At 40.0% G+C, this 13,390-nt stretch overlaps 2 protein-coding genes across 11 annotated transcripts in view; one reads left to right on the top strand and one right to left on the bottom strand.

Annotated features, from left to right (window-relative positions):
• Tubgcp4 (tubulin gamma complex component 4) overlaps positions 1–3,380 on the top strand; it is a 43,347-nt gene extending 39,967 nt beyond the window's left edge. For both annotated transcript variants that reach the window (XM_046460689.2, XM_046460690.2), the window contains exons 16-18: positions 888–1,004; positions 1,720–1,859; positions 2,521–3,380. In XM_046460689.2, the coding sequence (XP_046316645.1) occupies positions 888–1,004; positions 1,720–1,859; positions 2,521–2,533 (270 nt within the window). In that variant the 3' untranslated portion in view covers positions 2,534–3,380. The remainder of the gene's footprint in view (positions 1–887; positions 1,005–1,719; positions 1,860–2,520) is intronic.
• Positions 3,381–4,213: 833 nt separating this feature from the next.
• Positions 4,214–13,390, bottom strand: part of Tp53bp1 (tumor protein p53 binding protein 1) — a 100,963-nt gene continuing 91,786 nt past the window's right edge. For all 9 annotated transcript variants that reach the window (XM_058584740.1, XM_058584741.1, XM_058584738.1 and 6 more), the window contains 6 exons: positions 12,986–13,201; positions 11,061–11,276; positions 7,297–7,391; positions 6,175–6,374; positions 5,448–5,593; positions 4,214–4,570 (listed from right to left, as the gene is read on the bottom strand). In XM_058584740.1, coding sequence (XP_058440723.1) covers positions 4,383–4,570; positions 5,448–5,593; positions 6,175–6,374; positions 7,297–7,391; positions 11,061–11,276; positions 12,986–13,201 — 1,061 coding nt within the window. In that variant the 3' untranslated portion in view covers positions 4,214–4,382. The remainder of the gene's footprint in view (positions 4,571–5,447; positions 5,594–6,174; positions 6,375–7,296; positions 7,392–11,060; positions 11,277–12,985; positions 13,202–13,390) is intronic.

Below are 13,390 nucleotides of genomic sequence, written 5' to 3' on the forward strand. Positions count from 1 at the left end.
GTCCAGATTTTTTTTGAAAGCTCACAGCTGATTTAATTCTAGGATTTAAAAAAAAATAATAACCTCTTGTAGTTTCTAGCACAATGGTGACTCCTTTAACTGTGATGGGAGCTGGTTGAGTGTACCACAGTACCAGTGCTATAGACTTCTTTTTGTTCTAGTATTTGGGATTTGAACTTTTGCAACACCAAGGAAAAATGAGTTATGTATATGCTACTCCAGAGGATTCCATGAATTGAAAACAACCAAAACCACTGTTAGATAGACCCTGTTTATGCATGGCCTGGGTGCATCCTTGTGGAAAAGCAGACTATTAGAGCAAGTCATCATCATTAAATATTTATTGAGTGCTTACTATATGCAAGGCACTGGGAATACAAAGAGGTATAAGTCATGGCTCTGCCCTTAAGGAGCTCACAATCTAGTTGGAGAAACAAAACATATATTCATACAAAGATTGATAACAACACAAGTGGCCTGAACAATTGCCAAGTGAACAGTACAGATAATACAGCAGAGAAGTGAAAGCTCACTAAAGGCTACAATGGGGAAGAAGCACTTCACTGAGTGTGGGGCTTAAACTGATGTTACAGAGAAGAGTATCCCAGATACCAGGAACACCACAGCTCACAGGTAGGAACACACTGTTTCTAAGAAATTATGATTAATGTGGATAGAGTGAAAGTTTTGTGCAGGGTGGATTAAGAGAATAATGCAGGCAAGGTATGATTCTGTTTTGCACATGTTGCATTTGAGGGGCTAGCATCCTTGCAAGTGGTTTTGTCTGTCCTGAGGTCAGATATGGGAGGTCAACTGTTAGACCATTTTCCCAAACTTCACAGATGCATCTTCCTTTTTTCCTAATGTTAACTCGCTTTCCTGGGTAGGTGTTTCACTGCCTGAATGAAATCTTAGATCTCTGTCACAGTTTTTGTTCACTGGTCAGTCAGAACCTGGGCCCTCTAGATGAGCGTGGAGCTGCCCAGCTGAGCATTCTCGTGAAGGTGAGTCTGCTTCGCCATTGGAAGTGTACAGCCCTATCCAAAGGATAGTGGTGGTCTTGCCCAAGGAAAATTCATGATCTCTCCTCCAAGTCAATAAAGCATTTCCCCAATACATATACACAGAAATAACAAGATACAAAGATTAAAATGTTGGTATCAGTTGATTTTGAAGTAGATGATTAAAATGCCACCTCACAGTGTTCAAAAATAGTTCAGCCCTGAAGAATGTACTCAGCCCACCTAATGTGCATTGGCATTGTGCTTTCTCACATCCTACATCCTTACTTCCTTGAGCTAATCTCCTGTCTCACTGAGATTATAATTATCTGCCTATAACAAAAAAAGAAAAATAAAAGTTCTCCCAACTCCTGTACATGATAGAATTATATTCACTTGAAACCGGCTGCTAAATTCCTACTAGTGAGAAAGTACTTTCATAAAAAGTCATGAATTTTATGGACCAAATCATTTTAGGAGCTAATAAAAATGGGAATATGGGGGCTGGGGATATAGCTCAGTTGGTAGAGTGCTTGCCTCATATGCACAAGGCCCTTGATTCAATCCTCAGCACTGCAAAAAAAAAAAAAAAAAAAAAAAGCAATGGGAACCAGGTGATTCTGTGGAAATTTGAGCAAGGAACTCTCCTGCTCTAGGCCTCCACATGGAGAGCTGGTGAGTTTTAGGGGAATGCCAGCTTAAGTCCCCCTCTTTGCAGGGCTTTAGCCGCCAGTCTTCACTTCTATTCAAGATTCTCTCCAGTGTCCGGAATCATCAGATCAACTCAGATTTGGCTCAACTACTGTTACGACTAGATTATAACAAATACTACACCCAGGCTGGCGGAACTCTGGGCAGGTAGGGACAACCCTTGGGAAACTGTGTGTGTGTGTGTGTGTGTAGCTATTTAATGAGTTGCATAATTCCAGAACTGAATTGAAGGGAGACTTTAGCCATCATTTGATCCCAAATACCCTCATTCTATAAACAAGGCTCAGAGATACAGGTATGTGTCTGACCATTTTTAATTATTTTAATGAAGATTATTTTTCCAGTAAAAAATCATCATCATAGGAAAATAATGAAACACCTAATAGTGAGAGGGGTTTGAAGTCCTTTGCGAGGTTGTGGATTGCTGAGCTGGGAGGAAGTATGCCTTCTACTCCCAGCTGTGATACAAACTACCTTTGTAGCAAAGGCACTGTGCTTTGCTGGCCCCTAGCTTCTAATTCTGTGAAAGGACAGGACCACCCCTTCTCACTGAAGTTTTTTTAATCTAATAGTGAGATCCACTGGTATTTGGCTTCTCAGGTCTGTGTTGTTTCCATTCAGAAAAGAACTTCATTGCCTTTCTTTCTCACTAAAATGCCTCAGAGCAGATTTTTTTTTTAAGTGGTTTTATCAGTAGTCAGACTCTTGAGTATTAAGATGACATTATCTTAACACTGATTTGTATTTCCTTGAAGATAATCTTAGGAAAGCATGGTATTAAATGAGGCTCTTTTTTTTTCTTTTGTAGTTTCGGGATGTGAAAACTACTGGTTCATAAGCCGAAATAACAGTTATTCTCACCACATTCTCAAGTCTGTTACCGAAGATTCATCCTATTCTCTAGCCATTCACCAAATATCTGCAGCCTAGTAAGAGGGCTTTACCTTTTCTCTTAGAAATAATCCAAAGGTAGAAGTCCTTCCCATCATTCCCATTTGGAATGTGACTGCCCACACCAAGGAGAACCTGTGGAGTCAGCTGTCCCTCTGCTGACCATACAAGGCTCCCATCCTTTTACACTAAGAGCATCTGCTAGGCATGTTCATTATTTATTCATCAGTTTTTTATGGGGCATTTACCATGTGCCTAGGTTCTATTCAAGGTGTGGGAAATACGGCAGTAAATGACAAAGATCAGAAGTTTCTTTGTGTGTGGGGGGGGAGAGGGGATTATATGTAAAAAAGGAATGTTTACAAATAGGTCAACTGCTGGATGTTACCAGCAAGTAAGAAATACAAAGGTGAGAAAGACTTTCCTTCTCCCTGTATCAAGTAACATGCCTACACAGATTCTTTCCTCCTTTAAAATTTATGAGCCTTCCAGCCTTAAGGATCTTCAAACCTGTGAATCTTAAGAATTTTGCAAGTTCCAATTCATATGGACAGGTAAAAGGGCAATTCTAGTTGGTAACAATATATTTAAAGTATTTTTCCACCAATGAAAAAGATCTTTTAAGAGAAAATTGGAGTCAAATTGTTACTGGAAATTATGGCCAGTTATTCTACCTTGTGACAAGTGACAGGAATTAAAGTTCCCCTGATATGACCCAATCATCATGGATAATCATTAATGTTGGTATCAGTGTGAATAAAGTAAATATTCACTTAACATCTCCCTCCAAAATGGGAAAAAGTGTGGTGTTCTGGTCTCATTTGCAGAACTGAATCTGGTCTTCATCTCTGCCTCTTCCACCATGTTATAATTTCCTTAGTCTGTGCAGTGGTCAACTAGAAATGATCCCTCCTTCCATCCCTTCCTCCCTCCCCTCCCTCCCTCTGCTGCCTGTAGAGCAGGGGTTGGCAAACTCTGGCTTACTGCTTGTTTTTGTAAATGTAGTTTTGTTTTTATTTTAAACAGTCACACTTATTTGTTTACCTATCGCCTACAATTGCACTCATCTTCTCACAGCAGAGGTGAGTAGTCCTGAGAGACCAGATGGCCCAAAAAGCCTAGGAATTGTTCCTGTTTGGCTCCCTATAGAAAATGTGTTGGGCTGTGTTTAGAGAACAAGAGTACATGAACAGGGATGATGCTAGGTACAGGGAAGATAGAGCTTCTAGCAATTGTGACATTAATAATATATCGGACCTCCCACTAGAGTTTTCAATATTTTTTCTTACAGAAAGTCATCCCATCAAGCTTATGGTCACTGACCACTCAATTTTTTTCAGGTCAGGGGAATACCCATAGGTCAGCTGTCAGTGAGCTCAGCTCTGTGTATGGAGAGAAACTTTAACAGTCAAAAACTTAGAGCTCTCTCCTCTTCCACTCAACTTTTGGCATATTAACCTGGTCTCAAAATTTTCCTTAAACTCTTAAATTTTTATCTTCATTAGTTAGCTGTCCTCCTAAAGTGAGCAACCTAAAAACCTCCAAAGATAACTATGTTTGTCTTGTTAATTCTGAGATTAGGCTCAAAGACACAGATGAAGAAATCCCAATTACTACAACCAAAGAGATTCAACATTTATTTTATCATAAAAGTCCAGCAAATAAAACTATATACAAGATCCATGCAAAGAATCCACTTACACACAAGACACATTTAAAACCTGGTTAAAACACAATCTCCACAATAGCAGGGAATAAAACCAGTAAGACCAAGTATCTTTAGTGAGAAACATAATCGTGTTTATATTTTGGATGCTGCTTGAATCCAATTCTTTCCCCAACAATGAGGCACTGGATCACCCACTCTTGGGACACCACAGGCAGCTGCAATGCTTCAGCACACTTCAGCACCGAAGCTGGGCATGAGAGGTCTGTCACCACCACATCAAATACTCCTAAAGCAATATCTGCAAGGAGTAGGGGAAAGTGAATGAGGAAAGGATGCCAATTTAGTCCTCCATGAAAAAGACAGATGTAGGGGGCTGGGGATATGGCTCAAGCAGTAACGAGCTTGCCTGTCATGCACGGGTGCTGGGTTCAATCCTCAGCACCACATAAAAATAAAATAAAGATGTTTCCACCGAAAACTGAAAAATAAATATTAAAAAAAAAAAAAAACTCTTTAAAAAAAAAAAAAAAAGACAGATGTGGGCTGGGGTTGTGGCTCAGTGGTAGACCACTTGCCTAAGAATGTGTGAGGCACTGGGTTCAATTCTCAGCACCACATATAAATAAATAAAATAAAGGTCCATCAACAACAGAAAATAATAATGTATAGTCTACCCAAACTGTAAAGCCCTGTTATGTCAAACAATCCTGATCACAACCAAAAACATATGCTGACATTGTAGAAATGTCTTAACAAATATACTACTGGAAACAGAAGCGTGAACAGCTCAGTGCTTCACTTATGTTGACACACCTCTTAATGGTGGTACTTTTCTTCTCTTAGAAATATGGATAAGGTAAAGCTGGGTGTGGTGGCACATGCCTGTAATCCCAGTGGCTCAGGAGGCTGAGACAGGAGACTCACGAGTTCAAAGCCAGCCTCAGCAATGGCGAAGTGCTAAGTAACTCAGTGAGACCCTCTCTCTAATAAAATTCAAAATGGGGCTGGGGATGTGGTCAGAGGTTGAATGCCCCTGAGTTCAATCCCCAGTACCAAAAAAGAAAAAAAAAAAAAAATGGATGAGGTGAAATTACCAAAACTGAGATTACACCACAGGCCCAACAGATAGTGGGGTACTTGGAACAATAACAAAACACACACACACTTTCTGGTACCTTTGTTATGGGCACTTGAATGGTGCTGCTTCACAGAGGCTGCCCCTCCAGTCATGAGGATCTCAGACCAGAGCTCCAGGAAGTTCTGCTGTTGATCTGATACCAAGAGTACCTTGAGATTCTGGAAAGGGTTTTCACGTGGTTGCCTATGAAGGATTCAGAGAGAGCAAGCCCTTTGGAATTGGAAAGGATCTTAGCATGACAGATAATGACCAACAAACAGCCATTCTGCAAAGAAACTCAGGTACATCTGAATTCTTTCAAAACAGCCCTGTACTAAGGCATCCCCTTCCCTTCCCTTCCCTTCCCTTCCCTTCCCTTCCCTTCCCTCTTGGTGAATTATGTGTATTCTCCAGGATCCCTGGCCTTCTGATCCTACCCTTCTGACTACCATGTTTGTCCAGGGGCTAGGAATAATCTGAATCATGTGCCTGAGCTTTTTTTTTTTTTAAGTGCTTACTTAAAACTTTGTTCCCTGACCTTATAGGTTGGGAATATTGAACCTACATATAAATTCTCACACATGTTCAAAGGGCTCCTAGCCAATATGGAACTAAGCTTTGGAAACAAAGCTAGATGAGCTGGTGAAGTCATTTCACATCCAAATTCTGTAATTTACTCTACAGACATTCCAGTTTCTAAAAACATTTATTCTCTCACCTAGATTCTTCCAAAAGCTTGCTGTCTTCCTATCTCTTCAGCTCTGGATGGGCTCTCAAATACTCACCAATCCAGAATTTTTTGCTCCTCAAGGCTGTACCCAGCTGGCAGCAGATAATTACGGTAGTTCTGAAGCTGGTTGGCATGGCAACTGTCATGGACCCAGACATGAGACACACAAGGAATCCCACTGGCAAGGCACAGAAAGTACTTCCGGGTTCGACAATGTTGATCCGCAATTAGGAGACACTGGTAGGCTGTGTTACACTGGAAGGAACAGAACAGATGGAAAGATCTTCACTCTAATAAGCTATGGAGAAGAGCTTGGAAGACTTTCAGATTCTTCCAAAATATGATTTAGTCTGTCCTTGTGACTGAGGCCACTTTTCTCAAAAACTCAAAATGTTTCCCTAAACATTCTCCCTGACTCTCATCTGAGGACCTGAGTCCTTTTAGGAACAACCAAAACCCATGTATTTGATATATCTATTAAATATTTATCTGTGTGTGTAACATATATTTGTGTATATATATGTTATATATATGTAACATATATATAACATGTGTTATATATTTATTTAGTTGTAGTTGGACACAATACATTTATTTTATTTATCTATTTTATGTGGTGCTGAGGATTGAACCCAGGGCCTTGCATATGCTAGGCAAGCGCTCTACCCCTGAGCCACAACCCCAGCCCCTGTATTTGTCCTTTTAAGTTAAATCAACAACATGAAAGGGATTTCTATTAAACATAAATTTCAATATGCTTTATCCCAGAAGAACCAGAGCCATTAAGTAATCCAACTTCTATACATTTCCTTATACAGAATAAAAGCTAAACTTTATGCAATGACATTTTTTTCCCACTTTTTGGGTATTGGGGTTGAACCCAGGGCACTCTACTACTGAGCTATATTCCTAGCTCTTTTTTTATTTTGAGACACTGTCTCACTAAGTTGTTCAGGTTGGTCTTGAACTTGCAATCACCCTGCCTCAACTTCTAAATTGGTGGGATTACAAGTGTTTTACCACTGCATCTGGTTCATGCAATGTTTTGACAGTTTCCCAGTTCCTGAAATCTGGCTATTTTAATCTAACCTCCTGGACCCTCTCGGGCCTTTTCTCAGTAAAGAAAGCAGACTTTCATTATTGCCACACTGGACAGCTACACAAAAAGACTCCTCACCTGGGCTTCATTGAAATCTTCAAGGATATAGCCAGCTCCTGCTCGAAGCTGGGATTCTGTGTACTGCTTGTTGAAAGGAGGAATTTCTAAAAATTCTATATAAAAAAACAGATAATCAAGGTAATAGTTACTGAATTGATTGGTTTCTTATTTACTACTTTATGCCTGCTTCTGACTGCCTCATTTTCTACTCCCCAGCTATCTCCATAGTAGTATGTCCCCAAAAACAAGTTAAGGGCTTCCCCATGAGTCAGAAAGAAATCTGTCTTGAGGCCTATAAAATGCTGCCAAAAAGAAGGGACAAGAGCAGGAGGGAGTGGGAAAAGGAGGAATGGAGGTAGGTCCTAGACCTAAAATCATCAAAGGATCCTGCACACTAAGATTTGGATCAGGGACTATTCATGGAAATAGACAATGTAACCATTTCCCAAGTGACTTATTCTAATTTGAATAACCGTATCATCAGAAAGTTGTCCTTAAGTCTACCCTAAATCTTGTGGCAAACTACACCTACTTCTAGTTCTGCCTTCTGTGGAGATAAATAGCTGATTATCTTTTTTTGTATAAAATAAAGCCTTCAAATTCCCACTTCATTAGCCTTTTTTACCCCCTGTACACTAAAACTTTGGTAAATCAGAATGCACAAAGAAATTATGGTTTTAAAATTTTAACTAAGTGAAGGTTAATCAGAAAATCCTGTTTCAACCTTTTCATGGAAAACTATCTACCTTTGATGATCTTGAAGTACCTCAGGACACTGAACATCAATGACTGCTCTACAGTCTTGAGGGTGAAGTAGAAGATATGAGAGATGAGGCTGAAGCTGTAATGACCCTAGGCAATTAGAAATTGCTTCTTTTGAGCAAATATCTAATTTGAGCTTGTTTTCTTGCCATCTGCTCCTCTCATATATAATAACACATTAAAAAAAGAAAAGAAAAGAAAAGCAAGACATTAGAGATTTTAGTTAATTAGGATTTCTGGGAAATTATGTGCTAATTAACTGAATTTTATCGCAAATAAAAAACCCAACCCAATGCATAAAGTTCAATGCCAGGATCACTCCCTTTCCCCCTTGTCCCCAGTAGTAAAACCTGGTAGAGCAGACCCCTTGTAGAGATGCCCTTTGGAGACCTCCCTGCCTGCTGGAGCTGCTCAGGTGGTGGTGATGGCCCATCCCAGGTCTCTGCATCTTTGTTTAGGTGTGACAGAACAGCCTGTTCACTTTCACTGCTTTTTTCTTGATTCCACATTGTATACATTCTTTTCAAAATGAAAACCCAAACTAGAAACTAAATGGTTATAAGAAATTCAGAACACAGCTTTGTCATAGCATCCTTTTGCTAATGTATTATGTCACAATCTTTAGCACCAAGACACCTAGTCTCTGCTGACACTTTTCATGGTCCTTGACTCGAGATTCTCAAGACTTCTTTTTATTTTATATCTGATTCCAGTCCTGACCCATTTAGATTTTAATCCCCCATAACAGTTTCTTATATTTGTATGATCAGTATTCCCTGTTTAAGCAGTCCATTTCTCCAATTCTTCTCAACTTTAATTTGGATTCAGTTTACTTTTGAGGTAAGAGGGCTCTGCCCAACTTGAGACTAAAATGAAGAGGATCTCAATTCCACTATCTAGAACGAGGATAAGACTACAAAATAAACTCAACTCCAGAGTCAATGTCTGTGTTTGATGATCCTTGATGATATGCCATCTAACAAAACCAAGGGCCATATTCCTAACTCATTAATAATGTTTCATAAGATGAACTTAAATATTTTACCAACTTCCTGTTATAAACTGGCATCAAATAATTTCTGTTTATCTATAAAATCTATTACACATAGTTTCTTAAAAACTATTAATTCAGCAGAGAATGTTTTTTCTTTTTCCTTTTTTCTTTGTGGTACAGGGTATGGAACGTGGGCCTCACACATGCAAGGCAAGTGCTCTACCACTGAGCTATATCCCCACCTTTTTATTTTATTTTTTGAGACAGGGTCTTGCTAAGTTGCCTACACTGGCCTCCAACTTGATATACTCCTGCCCCAGCCTCCCAAGTAGCTGGGATTACAGGTGTGTGCCACCTGTAATAGCTATACTAAAATGATCCTTTGTTATCTTCAGCCTTCTTGAGATAAAGGTAACCTTAAGCATTCTCATTTGCAAAAAAAAATCAAGGATTCTGGTGCTCTTGGGATAAGTATGAAGGAACCAACATAAAACTGATGCATAAAATAATTATACTTTCTAAGTAAAAAATAAAAACCTTCAAATTCCTCTTCATTTAATTTTTGTTGAGTAGAGTTTGTTAGGTCTCAACACAGGCATACAGAGTTTTAGGGAATTGAAGAAACAGCCTGATCTCATACCAAAGTTAGTCTTTTTGACTATGCTGTGCCAAGTAACAAAACATCTGTAGTATAATCTTGTAAAGTGCTACTTTAGGAAAGGGCTTAGAATTTATTAGCGCAATATTGTGAAAGCAAAAATAAAAAAAGACAACATTGTTTTAATTCCAGGACACACCTTTACACAGAATCCTCAAGGGACTCCCCAAATATCTGATCAATGTTTGTGATCAAAGTAAAACTAAATTCTTGGCTAGGAAACTCCTCACATACCTTGTTTATCTCCCATAAGATAAATATCTGAATTCTGTAAGACAAACTAGGCTTCACACATACGGGACACTTGAAAATCCCATACATTAATTATACTTGTTCCCACAACCCAACTTCCCTGCTCCAGAGCATCTCTATCTACAGCCTCTCTGTGCACCTCCCAAATAGCATAAATCCTAATTTCAACTTTCTGATCACTCTTCCCATGTCCTTGTCCACATGGCTGCAGTTGGTGAGAAGTTTTGGCAAATTAGGAAAGTCATCTTACACACCTGAAATGCCAATAATCACAGATCTTTAATGCTGTTTTATTTCAACCACATTCCCTAATTTCAACTCTTGTAAGACTCAACATTAGGGCTCTGACTTGTAAAACCATCATTCTGTCTAGTCCTTTAGCCTTGACAGACACATTTGGATATTACTGTCAGTTACTTACAGTAGAGTACACACTTGTATCTGTTCATTCTCTCATAGATCACATACTTGTCAGAATACTGAAATAAATTTTACCTCTCCTCTTTTCAACCTTCACCCAAAACACAAAGTGACAACTATATAAATTTAGTTTACAGTTAAATAAAAATACGAGAGCTAAAAAAAAGCCTAGAAGCTATTTCTCTCAAATTATCCTGGGCACTGGGCAGCACACACACACTCCCAGTCTTAAACTTAGACCTCAAGAGAATAAGACTCACCAATTTGAGTTTCCTCTAGAAATTGTTCCTAGAACACAAATAGAAAAGATGGTAGGGCATTCTTGACTGACTTGGATGGCAGCAGGACGGTAAAGTGACCACTTGGTTCTAATTCCAAGTCTGCCATCATTATAGACAAAATACAATTATTTAACCTCTTTCAGCTTGTTTCCTTATATGTAAAACAGATGACAAAAAAATCTATCACCCATCTGTTTACCAGGTTCTTTTGAGGAACCATTCACTGAGAGGAATTCTGTGGAAACTATAAACCGAGAAGCAGGACACAAATTAATTTTCAGTTCCTTATCCAAGATCCTAATTGCCACTTGCCCAGCCCCTGCCATGCCTCAGTAGGGGACCAACCAGTACATAAAGTGAATGAAAATGAAGAAAACATTCAAGTCAGAGTCCCTAGGGCTTTCTAGGGCCTTACCCTCTTCTTCCTCACTGCTTCCTGTAGGACCATCTGATAATTTGGAGCGGCTGGCCAACTTGTCACTGGTTGTGGCCATGGTGAGGAGAAAGGCATAGCCCAAAAATAAGCTTTTGTTGAGGGGTAAAGGTCCTCTCTGCTCTTCCAGGGCAGAAGGTTCACCTGTGTTGTCTCCACTCTCACAGGGGCTCATAAACTCTCCTGCCCCCACTGCACCTGGAAAAAAGAGCACAGGTATTAGGTGATATAAAGGCCCTAGCACCAAGCATGATCTGATGGGTAGGCCATGCCCTAAAGAATGTTTCTGAGCTATGACCCAAAGACTGTTACTACAGCCAAGCACTCTAAATGGCCAACAACATAGGGTCAAATTACAATGAAGAGAAATTTACAGTTAAATTTTACATAGCCATGACAATGTATAGTACATTGTTTTTGTAAGTGAAAATTGCTAGTATGTTTTTACGTATCCAAACCATACATTTTGGCCATCTGAAGTTAAGAGGTGGTTCTAATAGAAACAAGGAGTTGTAAGAGTGAAAAGCAGAAGTCTTCAGCCCACTTTCATTGCCCAGTGCTCTGACTTCCCCCAGGATATGTGATATTTTGAAGCAGCCTTTAAAAAAAAGGGTTTTTTTTATTACCAAGAACAGTGCCCAGAAATTCTCCTACCCCCCCATATCTGACCCTTACCAGAATGGTGCAGAGAATACTTGATAGTAAAGTGCTTTTACATGTAGATGAAGCCACATCAAAATACCCTGTCTTAACTCCTAGTTTCCAAGACCTGGGTATGTTAAGTGAACCAGTCAGTCTAGGACTCCCAGAACACCCATGCTATAAAGTGCCCCAGTCAAGTCCTTGAGAAGAAAGCAGATACCTGACCTGGAGAAGTTGAATCACAGGTTTGCTAGGAGGCTAAGATGACAGACAGGTCATGCATGCCTCCCTAAAATAAAACCAGCAGCAAGAGAACAGTCTCAGAGGCAATATGATATCACATGTACAAGGCTGGACTCTGAAATCAAGGCTGCCTGAGTTTGAATCCTGGTTTACTTTGGGAAAATTAGCCAACTTTTCTGTGCCTCAGATTCTTCAACTGGAAAACAAATTCTAGCACCTATATTTCAAAGGATTACACCTGAGGAAATACATGGGAAGCAGGCTCCATGCCTCACACAGTAAATATTCAATAAAAGTTAGCTGCTGATGCTGTTGTTTTTAAATACCTCAAAACACAGTAGTGGTGCTAGACAGACAAGGAGATAACACAAAACAAACACACAGGAAACAAAAGGAGTTCTGCTGCCTGGACATGGTGACAACCAGCGGAATTTCATCAGTGCACTGGCATGAGAATACCATCAGGGCAGACTGAGGACTTGTTTCCAAAATTATTTCACAGGTCTCAGTCAGCCATTGCAGAGAATCAATAAATAACATATGGATTGAACTCCTCTCAACACTGAACATAAGCTACTAGAAAGGGGTTGCTTAGAGAAAAGTAGGCAGAACGGAGACACAGGCTGAGGTAAACCTTCAATATGAAGTCTGAGAAAGTCTGAGCAGCAGAGATGGGAGCAGAATTCCTAGGAGGCAGAAGATGATGCAAAGAAAGAGATCTCACCTGATTTGATTCTGCTTAAAATTCAGTATTCCTTTCCCTTCAAGAACCCAAACAGGAGTCAATGAATAATTGTTATCAAATCCTCCCCTCCTATTTAACCCCACTTGAACTCTGTTGAGTATAAGGGGACATGGGATGCAGTTAACTACCTCTAGTACCACATATAGGCTTATGGGACCCAACCACTATAACTAGGACAGAAGTGCCGTTGCCAGGTATTAGGCTACATCTCTTCAGCACCAGATTCGGCATTCTGCCATCATCTGCTGAGGGAAATGAGACAAAATGAATCGCTCACCAGGTTTTACAGTGGTGGACTTGCGGCCTCGCTTGGCAGGGGACCTTTCTTCTTCAGAAGTGATAAGTTTTCTTTTGCCTGAGGGAACACCCATGGAGGCGCGAGGACTTTCTGTGATCTTACGGGTAGGGGTTGTGCTGCTGCTGCTGGAGGCAGTGGGAGTAGCTGGAGAACTGATGTTACTGCGCCGTTTCCGCTTACCTTCCACCAAATTGTCTACAAAGGATAAGCCAAAGATCAGTCAAATCAAGTGGTCTAGGCCTGAATTCCAAGAACCTGAGAAGAACCTGGTTTAGATGCCAAAGTGCCTTTTCCCCACCTCCAAAAGAGGCAGGAAACCTCTTTTTTAAGGCCATCTTATTTCCTGTTCAGTCTTTGTCATGACTGAGATGTGTTTCATCCCCT

This window comes from Marmota monax, unplaced genomic scaffold (genome assembly GCF_021218885.2).
Source record: "Marmota monax isolate L192 unplaced genomic scaffold, Marmota_monax_Labrador192_F-V1.1 WCK01_AAM20220418_F8-fsc00001, whole genome shotgun sequence".
Classification (NCBI taxonomy): domain Eukaryota; kingdom Metazoa; phylum Chordata; class Mammalia; order Rodentia; family Sciuridae; genus Marmota; species Marmota monax.